This window comes from Hippoglossus stenolepis, chromosome 16, assembly GCF_022539355.2.
Source record: "Hippoglossus stenolepis isolate QCI-W04-F060 chromosome 16, HSTE1.2, whole genome shotgun sequence".
Taxonomy (NCBI): Eukaryota; Metazoa; Chordata; class Actinopteri; order Pleuronectiformes; family Pleuronectidae; genus Hippoglossus; species Hippoglossus stenolepis.
This window is the reverse complement of record NC_061498.1, coordinates 2,292,718-2,307,130: the sequence shown is the minus strand read 5'-3', so window position 1 is coordinate 2,307,130 and position 14,413 is coordinate 2,292,718. Positions and strand designations below refer to the sequence as shown.

General features: G+C 46.2%; 1 protein-coding gene across 1 annotated transcript; it reads right to left on the bottom strand.

The window, feature by feature from the left end:
* Positions 1-4,450: 4,450 nt before the first annotated feature.
* Positions 4,451-7,821, bottom strand: txn2 (thioredoxin 2). The gene is made up of 4 exons (XM_035181472.2): positions 7,721-7,821; positions 6,198-6,490; positions 5,518-5,641; positions 4,451-5,325 (listed from the first exon to the last, which is right to left on the bottom strand). The coding sequence occupies exons 2-4, from the start codon at positions 6,488-6,490 to the stop codon at positions 5,209-5,211; spliced, it is 534 nt and encodes a 177-aa protein (XP_035037363.1). The 5' UTR covers positions 7,721-7,821; the 3' UTR covers positions 4,451-5,208.
* Positions 7,822-14,413: the final 6,592 nt, after the last annotated feature.

Sequence of the window (14,413 nt, the reverse complement as noted above, 5' to 3'; positions counted from 1 at the left end):
AAAGAGGACGGGTATCTCTGGGTGTCGGAGGCGATAGTTCCGAGGGGCCACGGCCAAAATCCCTGCAGAAGAATGAAATAATACAATGAGAACCTGTTTACTTCAAACGCCCCTCTGGGATCGATCTGAATCCCAGTTTGTGGAGTGGAACTGGAGGCACGGAGCCAATTCACATGCCACAACCAGCAGGGAGACATTGGCAATGGAAAATAAAAGGTTTTTGCACTTTCTCCGTATGAAACATATTTGAAAATTAAGCAGCTTTGATCAGAACACACTGAGGCCAAAAGATAATTTAAAGCAGCGACTCTTATCCAGGGCTTATCGAGCATCAAAGGGTGTTTCTGCTTCCTCACTGGGAAAGATTGTGGAAAGAAATAACAGGATTTGATTGAAAAGATCCAAAAAATGTGTGAAAACTAAACATCTTATGCATAATTGGTGATGGTGAATGTTAAGTAACACATAAACAGTTGAAATAGCTGAAAGTACTTAAAAATTAGGTCAAAATAACACGTCACAGGATTGATGTTGTTCATGAACAGATGTGTCTGTGGGTATAAAGGGTTCAGAGGAAGGAAGTGACCTCTTTCTGCTCCATCGTCCTCTCTTTACCTGGAGGCCGACGCCAGACAAGAGGCCGGAGCACGAAACACACGAACCTGTAACACGACCTGTTGAGAATCTGGCCTCCGTCGGTGACGTCCACTACACATTCCTCACACCGCACAAAAACAACGCTCGCAGTATAACGGCGCCTCAGTGGTGGCAGGCGTCCATTCATAAACGCAGGAAAATCACATTTTCTGTGGCACGTGTGATTTACGTTCACGTTGTGTGTCACTAGGAAAGGAATGTGGGCTCCTGGGGGTTTAGCAGCCGGGCATCACGTGTGTGCATGTAAGGCAAAACATTTGACGTTCGACTTGCCCGTCTGGAAAAATCAATAAATCTCACACACACACACACTCTGTCGGTTCGGGACGGATGGGAAATATCTGAAATTTCAGCTCAGGGGTCAAAGATCACGCTCGTCGCCCGTTACTTGAGCAGGACCAGATGCCGAGAGAGGGCCGAGCGGAGGAGAACGGGGGGGCGTAAATGACAGAGGGAGACTGTGTGCATAGAACAAATAAATAAAAAGTAAACAATTGTGGATTTAAGGTGAAACTGAAAGTTCACACATGTAGACACAGAACGGGGCTTAAAAAGGCATAAACGCTGGGATAAATGACCAAATATGGACACTTCTGACCTCCCTCCCTCCCTCCCTCCCTCCCTCCCTCTCTCTACCTCCCTCCCTCTCTCTACCTCACGCCCTCCTTTTCACTGTGACCTAGTCTCTCTCTCTCTCTCTCTCTTTCCTTCAGTCGGTTGTAATAGCAGCAGGGTGTGTCTGTAATTCAGGGTGTGCGAAGCCATTATATCATCCAGTCGGGGGAAAAAAGGACCCATTCAGTTTCAGCACATTAAAAGGGTGCCATGTTAACTCACTGACCGCTCTCGCCGTGTAATTACTTGTGTGAATTCATGTGTGCGGGCGTTCATGCTCCAGTGTGTCTGTGAGAATATGAGTGTGTGTGTGTGTGTGTGTGTGTGTGTGTGCGTGTGCGTGCCCTCATCCATGAACATGGAAATGTGTATAAATATACCGAGGCTCAGATCTGAGACCTTCCAGCTGTAACCTCTTACCTGACTTGCACTGAGACACAATCCAACACACACATGCTTTTAATGGGATCCCCGGGAAAACATGTCGCCGCTCATTCCAACAACTTGTGTTTTGTTCAACATCCTTCCCCAGCATGTGCAACGCCCTCCTGCTCAAACCACTTAGTCTCCTGACATGATAATGCTGGTGTGTGTGTGTGTGTGTGTGTGTGTGTCCCGAACAGCCCAGAACCACAAATAATCAGGATCGACTTCGGCTTCTAAGTTGATGCAACAATAAGAGTTCTGCCATTTATTCTGTCTTCTCTCGCCTCCGTCCTCCTCTTCCTTTCCACAGTAATCAGCACCCAGAAAGCAGCGATAACACACATGTTGACTCACAGAACTAAGGAATGTGGAGTCAAGGGGAAACTACGCAAAGCTTCCCCTCTTTTGTTAACACGTCTCTTCCCTCCTTCATCATCTGAACTGCTTTCACAACCTGGCCAATGCACGCCAACATGTCATCGTGAGCCATACGTGCTGTATGATGCATGGGAAAAAGATGGAGGGATACTACACAGCAGAGGCTGTTATGTCTGTCTCAGGCTGGTTTTAGTCTGGAGCAGAGCGGCGGCCGAACAAGTTGGAGTGTTTCTAATACAAATACAGCTTCGTATTTACTATAAACACAGATTTCTCTCGGGCTGCGCCAGATCTGTTGTTGCAGAGTTTCTCCCACGCACACAGAAACCCACACGGCCATGTATCAACCACGCAGCCAGAGCATTTGGCCTCCGTGTCATCAGGCACTTTAATTTTCAAACAAACTCTCAGCAAACATTCACAGTTTCAGGCGCAGAGAGTGGCGGAGGAGCAAATTAGGACAGAGGCACCAGAAAAATTCTGCAACTCTGCCCCTCAGCGTCTCTCAGGCGGTTTGCTCAGCAGCAGCAGCAGCCACTGGCTTCCCCTGTCTTTTTTTTTGCCTTATATGGTCATAAGAGTGGTTGAGTAAGAGAGAGAGACAGCGGGAGCCAGGGTGGAGGTGTGGTCTATTGTTTTTTACACAAAAGGTGTAGAGTTACTGCTGCTCTTGAACCTTTGGAGCTTGTCGTCATCTCCACACTCACCTCACTTGCGTGTCTGAGGTCAGACATTGAGGATGAGACAGATATGTGTGTCCTGGGGGGGGGGGCGCAGATTGAGTCATGAGCCCTGAAGCCTGCAGACCAGTCAGTGATTACTGGAAAGCACACGAGCTGACAAGAAGAAGAAGGTCGACGGTGGTTAGAATGGGAGATCATTTACTAAGGTGCTGTGGTACAGACCCACGCACGTTAAAAAATCTCTGCAGGAATGTCTTTCATCCGGCTCACAACAGCCATGTCTGTACATCTGGATCACTTCCCTCTCTCATCACCTGCCTATGTAATGCCAGTGGAATTCCCTCTTTGCAAAAAAACAAATACCACCGGGTCTGTGCTTCTGGCTGCTACTGAGGATTCTGTCCCCTGGCGAATCCGAGCCAGGACCAGTGAACGTGCAGAGGGAACATGTCGACTGTTGATCTCTTAATAGGGGCGTCTGCAGGTCGGTGCATGATTCTGTCAGCTGTGGATGACTTCATGCACCAGGATGCGAAGTATAATGGTTTTTGAGAGAGGAGGGAATGATGATGTAATAACTGTCTGAGTGCAGGTTGGCTGCTGTTTCCTTCAGCCCCATTTCACCTCGTTTACTAAAGGCTCTTCAAATCTGGCCCTAATATTATAAGTTTATTATATATATATATTATAAGTGCAGCAAACGAGCAAGTGGGACACAATTAAATTACCATTAAAAGGTGCAAATCTACTGAAGAGACATACAGAGTAAGAAAAAGTTGCTGAATGACTATAAAATGATGATTGAATGACTAAAACAGAAACCTGAAGCAAACTGTATTGTCAGTAGAGCACATCCCTCAGGCCCCTTGAATTCAATAAATACACCCAGAACACATCCTTCCACCAAGTTTCTTGGAAACGCGTTCAGTAGTTTTTGTGTAATCTTGCTTACAAACAGACAGACAGGGTGAAAACATTACAACACTTGACATTCCTATGATTGACAAACAACCAGCAGATGATATACAACAGATTTTAATCAGCTTCTCTCAATAAACTTCATTTCCATCGCTGCAATCAAGTTGACCACCGCCCTCTTTGGATGAGGATATCTAAGACATTTCATCTCCTACCTCTGATGTTTCCAGAAACCTCCAGTGTTTGACTTATTGTCTGAGGATTTTACAGAAAACATAAACTGAACTTATGGTGATGCTACAAAAACTCAAGGTACTTGCCCCCAAAATGTTATTTCTTATGCATTTTAATGCTCCAAGCACAAATAATAGCATTCAACTCATAAGTGATGGGCTGAAAACAAAAAACATGAACTAACTACAATATCAGTGAGAGCAGGGACCTCTACCAACCCTTAATTTCTTTTTCTTAACGATTTCTGATTATTTCTATACGAATCCACAACAATGTGGAGAAACACTGATTCATAATATTATAGAAAGTGGAAACATTCCTGTATGTGCCCCTTTAATTGAATCTGCTCCAAAAGTTAATGTGTTATTGTTGGAACAAACAAACCTTCCAGCTCGTTTCAAGAAAACCAGTTCAGTAGTTTTTTTGGTAAATCCTGCTCACACACATAGACAAACGGTCATGAAACATAAACATGATCATAGTAAAACCGCCATCTTCTTTTTTTCAAACACAGGAAAAAACACAAGCTGAATACAGAACATGTTTCGTTTACTTTATTACTGACTTATCACGTTTTCTGTACATAGAGTTCACTTCAGTAATAAATTAAATCAAACTCGACTTAAGCTTCACAGTCAGGACCTAAAGACGTACACGCGCACGCACACACACACACACCTTCCTCTCACAGTATTAGGCATAATGGTGTAAAATGACCATGTGTGGCTTTGCAATGTTAAAGAAATGCCACCCTCTCGTGGAGAAAAGTAGGAACTACAGGTAACACTGTCACGATTCTCATTCAGTATCGTCTGGTTTTAAGTTCAATCCTCTTCAACGTTAAAACTACAAATGCTCGTCCCTCATGTAAAACAGTATAAGTGCGTAACAGCGGGGTAATTTCCATTCTATAGACTTTAACATTAAACTGTTGCACACCAGCTCGGCAGCTCCAGGGTTATGAGAGGAGCCGAGGAGCCGTCGCATTATTCAAGAGAAATGGAGCTGCTCCAAAATGGAGCACAGCGTGAACTAAAAGGCTAATGGAGGCACACACCCAGCGCTAGACAAGAGAAACAGGAGCAAGACGGAAGCAGCGATGCGCAGCTGAGGCAGCGTGTCTAGGTTTGGGTGTGAGAGTTTGAGAGTTTGCCAGCTGGGATGGTGGCATGTTTGTAATTATTGTTGGCGCCTGCTAAACAGGTTCAAGATGGCGGCGAAGGGCTGCCGGCCATGTTGGAGTCGTACAAAAGAAAGAAGAAGTATGTTGGTGAGTGGGAGGGCGGGAACACACGCTTCACTGTCCAATGACTTTGCTGACAAATGACTCCAGCTCGTCGTCGTCTTTGATCCCGACAAATTGGTCGACGACGTCCCCTCCACGTATGGCGATGACTGTCGGGACAGCAGACACCTGGAGGACGCAAGGAGTCATGTGACATACGACCAAAAACATTAAGTTATGCAACTAAAAACTATTTATCATCCACTTTTGACAGATGGTGTCATTTTAGCAAAATGTCATTCACGGCAACTAAGAATTTGTTCTCTACACAAACTACAAACCTCAAAGTTTAGACGCTAACATAATAAAAAAAACTCTCACCCCATATTCAATAGCGAGGTCTGTGTGATCGTCTATGTCGACTTTCGCCATGGCAACGCGGCCTTTCTGTTTCGCTACAGCCTTCTCCAGCCTCGGCCCGAGGATCTTACAGGGACCGCACCACCTAATGAACAACACACAAACAGAACACAGGTCACAACACCACAGAATGGAGTCTGACTGCTACAAGCATAAAACAATACAAATATTATATTGTGAAAGCTGTTCAGGAGGAATACAACTGTGACTAGATCCACGTAAAAAACACACTGAGGCTCACTCCTGTCGTCAGAATGCACCAGGAATAGAGTTTGCAATAAATAATCCAGACCCCAGTGAGGTGACGACCCCTCTACAGGACCCAGTACATCCAGGGACTGTAACTGTAGCTGTTGTGTAACCTTGCACGACTTCTCAGGGGGAATCCCTCACGGTGGTTCCCATGTGAACATACATGCATGTGTATTTTTAAACAGCGAGACACAAACACGCACTGTAACATGTGTGGTCATGAGATTCAAGTCACCAGAGAGACAAGAGAAAAGACATCAGGGTTTCTGCAGGTTAAAGTTAAATTTAAGAGTTTTTAATACCACAGAGCGAACACATTATAAAATCTGAACGTGAAATCAATACGTCCTGCTCTCAAACTGAAAAGCTTCACTTGTGACTTTACTCACTGTGCGTGGAAGTCGACGAGCACGGGCAGCTCGCTGTTGATGACCCTCTCTGTGAAGTCGTCGTGGTCCTGGACATTGAAGGAGACGGCCCGGCTGAAGGTGTGAGGAAGGGAGCGAGGGGGAGTGCGTGACGGAGAGAGGAGGAAGACCCGGGCTGTGGCGGACTGCGGGGAGGTGGAGAAGGAGGAGGTGGAGAAAGAGGAGGAGGCGACGGAGGCAGTGGAGGCTGGGAGGCAGCGGATCTCTTTCGCAGACAGCGTCCAAATTCTACGTAGCAGGAGCCTGTGAGCCATCTGTGCAAAGGACTGAGATGACAAGGATTAGTGATCGTTAGCAGACTGAAGTCATTGTTCATGTGGGAGAGAAAATGTCTCATTCTTTGGCTTTTCATAATAATAATAATAATAATAATAATAATAATAATATCAACCTTATCTTATGTCTCTAGGTGAATCACTCACTAGATTATTTCCTATTTATTTATGTATGATTACTACTCTTCTATTTTCTACTTTATTTAAGATATGATTGTATATTTCTGTCATTGATTCATCTGAGTGTACGTGATTCCATGTGTTTGTGTTTCTTGCCCAGTTTTAAGTAAACTGTAAAAATAGAAGTCTCTCTACCGGACTCTCTGCTCCTCTTCCCCCGGTGTCCCCTGCCTCTCTACCGGACTCTCTGCTCCTCTTCCCCCGGTGTCCCCTGCCTCTCTACCGGACTCTCTGCTCCTCCTCCCCCGGTGTCCCCTGCCTCCTACCGGACTCTCTGCTCCTCTTCCCCCGGTGTCCCCTGCCTCTCTACCGGACTCTCTGCTCCTCTTCCCCCGGTGTCCCCTGCCTCTCTACCGGCCTCTCTGCTCCTCCTCCCCCGGTGTCCCCTGCCTCTCTACCGGACTCTCTGCTCCTCCTCCCCCGGTGTCCCCTGCCTCTCTACCGGACTCTCGGCCCCTCTTCCCCCGGTGTCCCCTGCCTCTACTGACCTCTGTGCTCCACCTCCCGGGTCCCCTGCCTCTCTACCGACCTCCGTGCTCCTCTTCCCCCGGTGTCCCCTGCCTCTCTACCGGACTCTCTGCTCCTCTTCCCCCGGTGTCCCCTGCCTCTCTACCGGACTCTCTGCTCCTCCTCCCCCGGTGTCCCCTGCCTCTCTACCGGCAGCTTGGCTCCTCTTCCCCCGGTGTCCCCTGCCTCTCTACCGGACCTCCGTGCCCCTCTTCCCCCGGTGTCCCCTGCCTCTCTACCGGACCTCCGTGCCCCTCTTCCCCCGGTGTCCCCTGCCTCTCTACCGGACCTCCGTGCCCCTCTTCCCCCGGTGTCCCCTGCCTCTCTACCGGCAGCCCGGTTCCTCCATTACCCTCCGTTACGTGTGTGACTTTGCCCTCCTCGTCCTGACCTCACCCCGCCTCCTCCTCCCGCTGTGACCCGCACACTCACGCACACAGACCGCACAGTTTGACGAACACGCCCCTGAGCCCCGCACTCACGCACACTCACGCACACCGCAGAAATAACGCGTGTTTTTACCTTAATGTTTACGTTTCTCTTCTACTGCTGATCTTCACCTCACGGAACAAACGAGCACTTCCGGTCTGGAGCCGCGGATTTAACAAGAGCAGACCGAGAGGCTGTTGATCCTCCGCAGTGCAGTGAGCAGCGCCACCCCCGGCCAGGTCCGGAACGACATGTCGGTCAAATGTTATTTTTATTCTGTTGAAAATACTCAAATACAAACTTTTAGTTAAAGTAAAATAAATAAATACAATAAATAACTGAGGGGTCTTAAATTTCGGCTAAATTATAATATAAAGAATATTTAAGGAGACTATAAAACTGTTTGTTTTTGCAAGACCTTACTAAAAGAACCATGTCCATCAAGAATCGATGAAGGTAAATGAAATGTGTTTATAGAATAAGAGCGGTTGAACTATGTTATTGTTCGTGTGCCTGATGGATCCCATTCACAAGAACATGAGGTCATCGTGAACTTCAACCTTTGACCTTCAAATACCAAAATCTAATTGAGCCAATCAGTCCATCAATTCTTTTAAATCAGGAACTGCCCTGGACAGTTTAATTTTACATAATGAACATTGGGTGAAGCCTTCATGTGTTATTGTGTGTATGAACAATAAATCAGAAATAAGTTGTGTGCGACTCCTATTTTCTTACGTAAATAAACAACCTCTCTGCTCATGGTCCATAGAGGTGGAGTTGTGTGGTGGAGGGACGGAGTCTTTCATGTCCAGGAGGGCAGCGCGATGAAAGAGAGAAGGTGGGTGCGTTGTTCCAAACAGGGATGTGTGTCGTCCAAGGCTGAGTGACTCAAAGTCCGACTCAAACAGACTGAACATCGGGACAGAGAGGAACAGATGAACTGAAGCAGAGGAGCTGACATTAATGATGGAGGATGAGTCTTGGGGCTTCAAGTCATTTGATGCTTTTGTAATTTGTCATGATTTGTCAAGATGAAGAGTCTGACTCCCTCTGTGTTGTTCGGCTGATGAACACATGTTATCGCTGTTGCCACATTATCTTCTTCAGGCATTTCTTTTATTTTTTGCCAAAAACTAACTACCTCCATGTGGACACTTTTTATGCACTTTTGAACATTGGAATGAGACATTTTCTCTGAGGACATCTGAGGGATATTTGTTTGTTTTAAGATATTAATATGGATAAAAACCTTCAGAGGAAAGCTGCAGCTTCAACACCCTCTTCCCCCCTCCGCCCTCCTCCTCTGTTTCGCAGCATGGGACCTTCTGGGCTCGGCTTTCCCCCCCACAGACGACTGCGCTCTCTCTTCTGCAGGTCCACAGCCGTGTTGCCTGCAAACACACACAACTCTGAAGCTTCAGAGGTTCACACTTTTACAGACATACTGACAAGCAACCGTGCCCAAGCAACAACTCTGTGCCCACTGGGGTCAGAGGATCTTCAGTCCAGCAGGGCTTTGAATGATCCACAGAGGAGAGCTGTGTTTGGGTCAGGTACATGGTCTGGGAAGCAGGACAGACAGCTGTTTTCTCACATCTGTCCATCTGCAGGAGTCAGTGGCAGAAGCGTGGGCCGGCAGGGCAGATCGGTGACTCCACTTCAGACATCACAGGAGCCTGCGATCAAAGAGAAGCAGCATCAGAAGAGGAGGAAGAGGAGCTACAGGGTGAAGGTGGACTGTGCAGGGACACGTGCAGCGGCATCGCTCACTGAGAAAGACGCCAGGCTCTGTGATTGGCTTCAGAGTCTGGACCTTGCAGATGATAAAGAGAAGGACTCAAACCACCAGCTGTTGTCCGGGTGCAGTGGAGTGACAGGCCTCAGACTGACTGACACAGCAGCGAGTCACAGGAGAGACCGACGCCCCCATTTCCTGCCTCCCATCCGTCAGTCCAACTCCCTCCTTCATGTGCCCCTCCTGCTTCCAGAAAACTCCCCCCCACCCTCACCCTGCACCTTCCCAGAAGCCCCCGTCCTCTCCCTACCTGTACCGCCACTGCGACCAATCACATCGAGGAGGAAGTGAGACGCAGCCAATGAAGAGCGACCGCTGAACCTCCTCCGGTCTCGTGGCTCTGGTTTGGTACCGACTGTGTTTCAGACTTCTTTACGTTCTCAGGTGCTCTCAAACGATTTATTTAAACAATTTAATAACGTTACAGATGTGTTTGGAAATCTGTGAAGTTTATTCAATACATTATTTTCATGTATCTTGATTGTTCAATATGTAAATACACATCTGTATTTTCATTAAATAAACCAAGTCTGACAGTGAGAAGAACATCAACATAGAACATGTTGATATTTAAAAAGTTTTGTTCTGTTGTTTGTGGAGCTGTTATATGTGTTTGTTTCATTAGCTTATTAAATGTATAAGTTAGTTTTATAAATTACATTTATTTTATTAAATGCAGTTTCAAGAGATCCAGATCCACGTCAAAAATGAAAAATGTTATTCCCTGACCCTTCCACCAAGTTTCATGCTAATCTGTTCAGAAGTTTTACGTAATCCTGCTAAAGAGAGAAATGTACATGGTTGTAGCTCATCAGGTAAAATACAAATATTGTTGTGATGTTGTGTCCAATCCCCTTTTCCAGCGGTGCACGAAATAACCATGTGTTGAGTGAGATCTTTATTTCAGGCTCTTTGGGTTTACTTCTTCGTTCCTGTTATTTTCTTGTCGTGCCCTCGTCTCTCCAGGTGGGGGCGCTGTCCCGAGGACAGACAGTGGGGGGTAGAGGGGAGGGTTTGGGTGGTGGTTTATTAGACGGAGGCCGTTGGGGCCTGAACAGAGCTGCACTCTGTGTCCCTGCTGAGGTGGGATCTGTGTGTCGGGACCTGAACACACGGGCCTCAGTGCTTCTTACCGCTCGCCTCGCGTCCCCCCCCCCTGCTCATGTTTACCCTCAAACTGTTTGTGAGTGAGGCTCTTTTTTCAAGGCAGTCAGCCCCCGCCCCCCCCTCCCTCCCCTCCGTCTTTATGCCAAATAAACATTGCACCGGAAATTGCAGGGATATCTGGGATTTTTGAGGGGTCCCGGTGGAAAGGAGGAGAGGGCCTCGAACAAGGGTGCTCTCTGTGACACCTCGGAGGTGAAGGGAGGGCGAAGACGCAAGGAGGGAGGGGGGGGGGGGAATCCAGAAGGGAGGGCGTGACCTTGCCTTGGTTGGTTGGTGGGCGCCATTAGCAAGATGCATATTCACTGACAAACAGGTACAGGTGACCCAGTTTCTCTTGACCCCATCGGGAGTGCGTGCTGACGTTGACCTATCCTGTCACAGAGGGAGCCGAGGGGGGGGGGGGTCAAGGTCAAGAGGAAGCGATACCGTGTGACGCAGGCACTGTACCGAGAGTTTCCCGACTAACCCCTCAGGATGGTTGGGACCGCTGCACCTGACCGTTCACCTCCTGCGGTATTCCCGCTCCTCGCTTCTTTCCTGGCAGCTGTTGGGAAAACAAAAGCCATTGAGGAAGCTGAGGTTTCATAACAGGCCCTGACAAAGCGTGCATGAATGGCAGGGTGTGTGTCCTCCGCTCCGCTCCGTCTTTGTGGGAGAGTTTTGTTCCTCTCTTCGTGAACCCAGATGTCTTTATTTGCTAATAACAGCGGAGGTGGCACAACTGAAGGCTGCAGCTGAGCGGATCGAGCCGGGAACATCGTCACAGTCGAGTCAGGGTCACTGATACCTGGTGCTTGGTGTGTGTCACATATCTACAGTTACAAAGGTTCATGTACAACCACAACATTATTTCACAAGCACAAAAATATTAGTGGCGATAACTTCATAATGACTTTGTTTTTATTTCAGTTTGTGTAGAACTGGATTCTCGGTGTGTTCTGCTGCTCTGTCATCATCTTTAAATGTTGTGACTCCTCCACTCGGCCTGTAATTCACTGTTCCTCATGTGTACACTATGTCTTGATTATAGTCAGTCCGACCAAATGCTATATATGTACACACATATATACATTTATATAAAAACATATGGGAAAACAGGATTGTCGCAATAAAAGAAGCATTTTTTTCCATTTTTCCCTTGAAGCTTTGATGATGCGAGATGCAGATGTTGACAGTACTGTGTGTTTTTAGGGATGTGGATTTAGACACGTGTGTGGGATGACACATCTGGCAGCTGTATGGCTGTGTGTGTGTGTGTGTGTGTGTGTGTGTGTGTGTGTGTGTGTGTGTGTGTGTGCGCACGTACCCTCCCCATCTCCTCTACCCAGCTCTCCTCTTATGCCGATCTATGTTTCAGTGTTTGAGGAGTCAACAGTAGAGTTCCTGTTCATGGTTTAAAAATAACTTAAGGACTAAAATTCCTCGCCCCCCTGGTCTCATCCTTTCTTAATGGCGCTTTCCTAACCTCTCTCTCTCTCTCTCTCTCTCTCTCTCTCTCTCTCTCTGCTTGTTTTTCTTTCCCCCTTTCTTCTGTTTTGGAACAGGCTGTGCACACACACACACACAGAACAGAGTTATAAACATCTACATTTCCACTTTGTGCAGAAGAGCCTGTGTTTAACAGAAAAACTGCCATTTTCAGAGAGAAATCGCTTGTCAAGGCCGAAGCAGAGACGAGAATAAAACATATAATTCTGCAAAATATCAGTGCAGCTCCTTCTTGATCCTTGAGAGAACGAAAAGATAATTAAACATCAAACATAATAGAAATAAAAGTGGTGGTAAAAGAACTTAAGATCCAGAGGAACAGATCAACAACTCATTTCGGTTTGGACTCCATGGTCTAGTCGGCCTCTTTCGTGGGTCTGGTTCCGTGTCCTCCGAAGTGTGTATCCTCTGAATTGAGACACAACTAGAAAGCCTAACGATGTCATTATAATTAATTTCCTTGGAGCCGCTAACGGAAAACAAAAATTTGTATTTCAATGAAAGCCAAAAACCGAAAGAACCTCCTCCCCACAGCACGTCACAGTAATCACCTCAATATGTGAGTTGATACAAATCATTAAATCATGTACCAAGAGTTAAAACTTCATATCTGAATGGAACATCTAATGTTTTGTTGTATGAACATTAATAAATCTGCACACGCGAAAGCTGTGGATATTTATTACAAAGGAAATCTTGAGTATGAATTCAGGATGTGGGGAAAGATTTAAAAAAAAAACGAGAGACTCTCTCTGGATCTCTCAGGAAAGTCAGACTTCTCTCCTCTCAGCCAGAGGAACACATATCCCCCCGTGACCTCCTAATGGTTCTAATCCCGTCACAAAGTGTTGACGTAACAAAGACACCTGCTCCCTCCGATCTGAGAGTTCTTATGACACCTGATGAAGCTTTGTCTCCTCGACAGAAATCTACAGATTAGTAGAAATCTCACAGAGATGTTGTTTCCTGACGGAGCTCGTGTGTGTGTGTGTGTGTGTGTGTGTGTGTGTGTGTGTGTGTGTGTGTGTGTGTGTGTGTGTGTGTTTGTGTGTATCTGGGTGGGAGTTGTGTCGGCAGGTGTGGCAGAGGCTTTTCCTGAACAAACACTCCACACCTGTCTCCCTCTGCACGTGCACTGCACCCATGTATGAACACACTCTTCCTCTCACAGACACACAAAGCTTTCGAAAAGAGAGAGACGCCCTCACACTTCCATCCTGTTCTCCCTGTACGTTCTTCTCACTTTCGCTCCGTGCACATGCTCCAGTCTGTCCGTCTGATTTACAGACTTGTTTTCAAAGGTTTGATCTGTTTCCCCCCCGTCTCCCTCCCGATGTTTAACAGTAGTGACGGGGAGGTTTTCCAGTGAACTCCTAAAGCAGACCTGTGTCACTTTGACCGTTACGAGTTGACGTTCGCCGTCAGCTCCAGAATGTAAAGGTCAGCGCTCGGGGGTGAAGCTCCCAGAGTCAGTGTCCAGGATCCAGAGCAGCGGATGAATGCCTCCTCTCTGGTGTGTTGGAAAAAAAACGCACATGTTTGTTTGTTATGTCTGGGATGGAAGCCACGGGGACCAAAGTGGAAAGGACACATTCTTTGATGAGTCAATGGAACTTAAATATGAAAACAACAAAAACATTTCACACACACACACAAACACATTCATTTCCCCCTGTTTACACGGGCCTGTTACATCACCTCCGTCCCGGACAGAGAGAGATGGATTGTGTGGGAAGAGGATGGAGGTTTGGTAAATACATAATTCTGTGTGGCTCTCTGTGTGTGTCTGTGTGTGTCTGTGTGTTATTAGACATATTCACTGTGCTGCTGATATGTAAATGTGAGTGTACTTGCAATGGGGGCTTATACATGTAAGTACAGTTATTTATATATATAAAAACATTTCTTGACTTAAGTATTTCCAGCTTATTCTACTTTATTCCTATAAAAAGATGCACTGGCTCAACTTTAAAAGAATCAAAGTAACAATTTGCATTTGGCTTTTCATTTAGCAATTATTGAGTAAATAGTAGTTAGAATTACACAATTACTTTAATACAACAAACATAATATGATTTTTTCCTCTAAAAGCTTCATTAATGTGAACTAACTTAATTTGAGTGAAAAAGGTTCAGAGGTCAAATTCATTAATTTGGAACTATTCTAACATTGTTGTATTACTTCCATTCTACTTAATAATTGCGTAAATAAAACACAATAAGTTTATATAACGCAAAAATATTGTTTAACCAAAGCTGCTTTAATTTACAAGACAGGCAGTTTGTTTATTTCATACTTTCACTATTTATTTGTCTCTGCTGCTGTAACACCTG

Excerpts from the sequence above, each read along its gene's own strand:
- txn2 (XM_035181472.2), bottom strand. The coding sequence starts at position 6,490 with ATGGCTCACAGGCTCCTGCTACGTAGAATTTGGACGCTGTCTGCGAAA. Across the intron at positions 5,642-6,197 it reads CTCGTCGACTTCCACGCACA|GTGGTGCGGTCCCTGTAAGA; the intron begins GTGAGTAAAGTC and ends GTTGTTCATTAG. Across the intron at positions 5,326-5,517 it reads ACCTCGCTATTGAATATGGG|GTGTCTGCTGTCCCGACAGT; the intron begins GTGAGAGTTTTT and ends TGCGTCCTCCAG.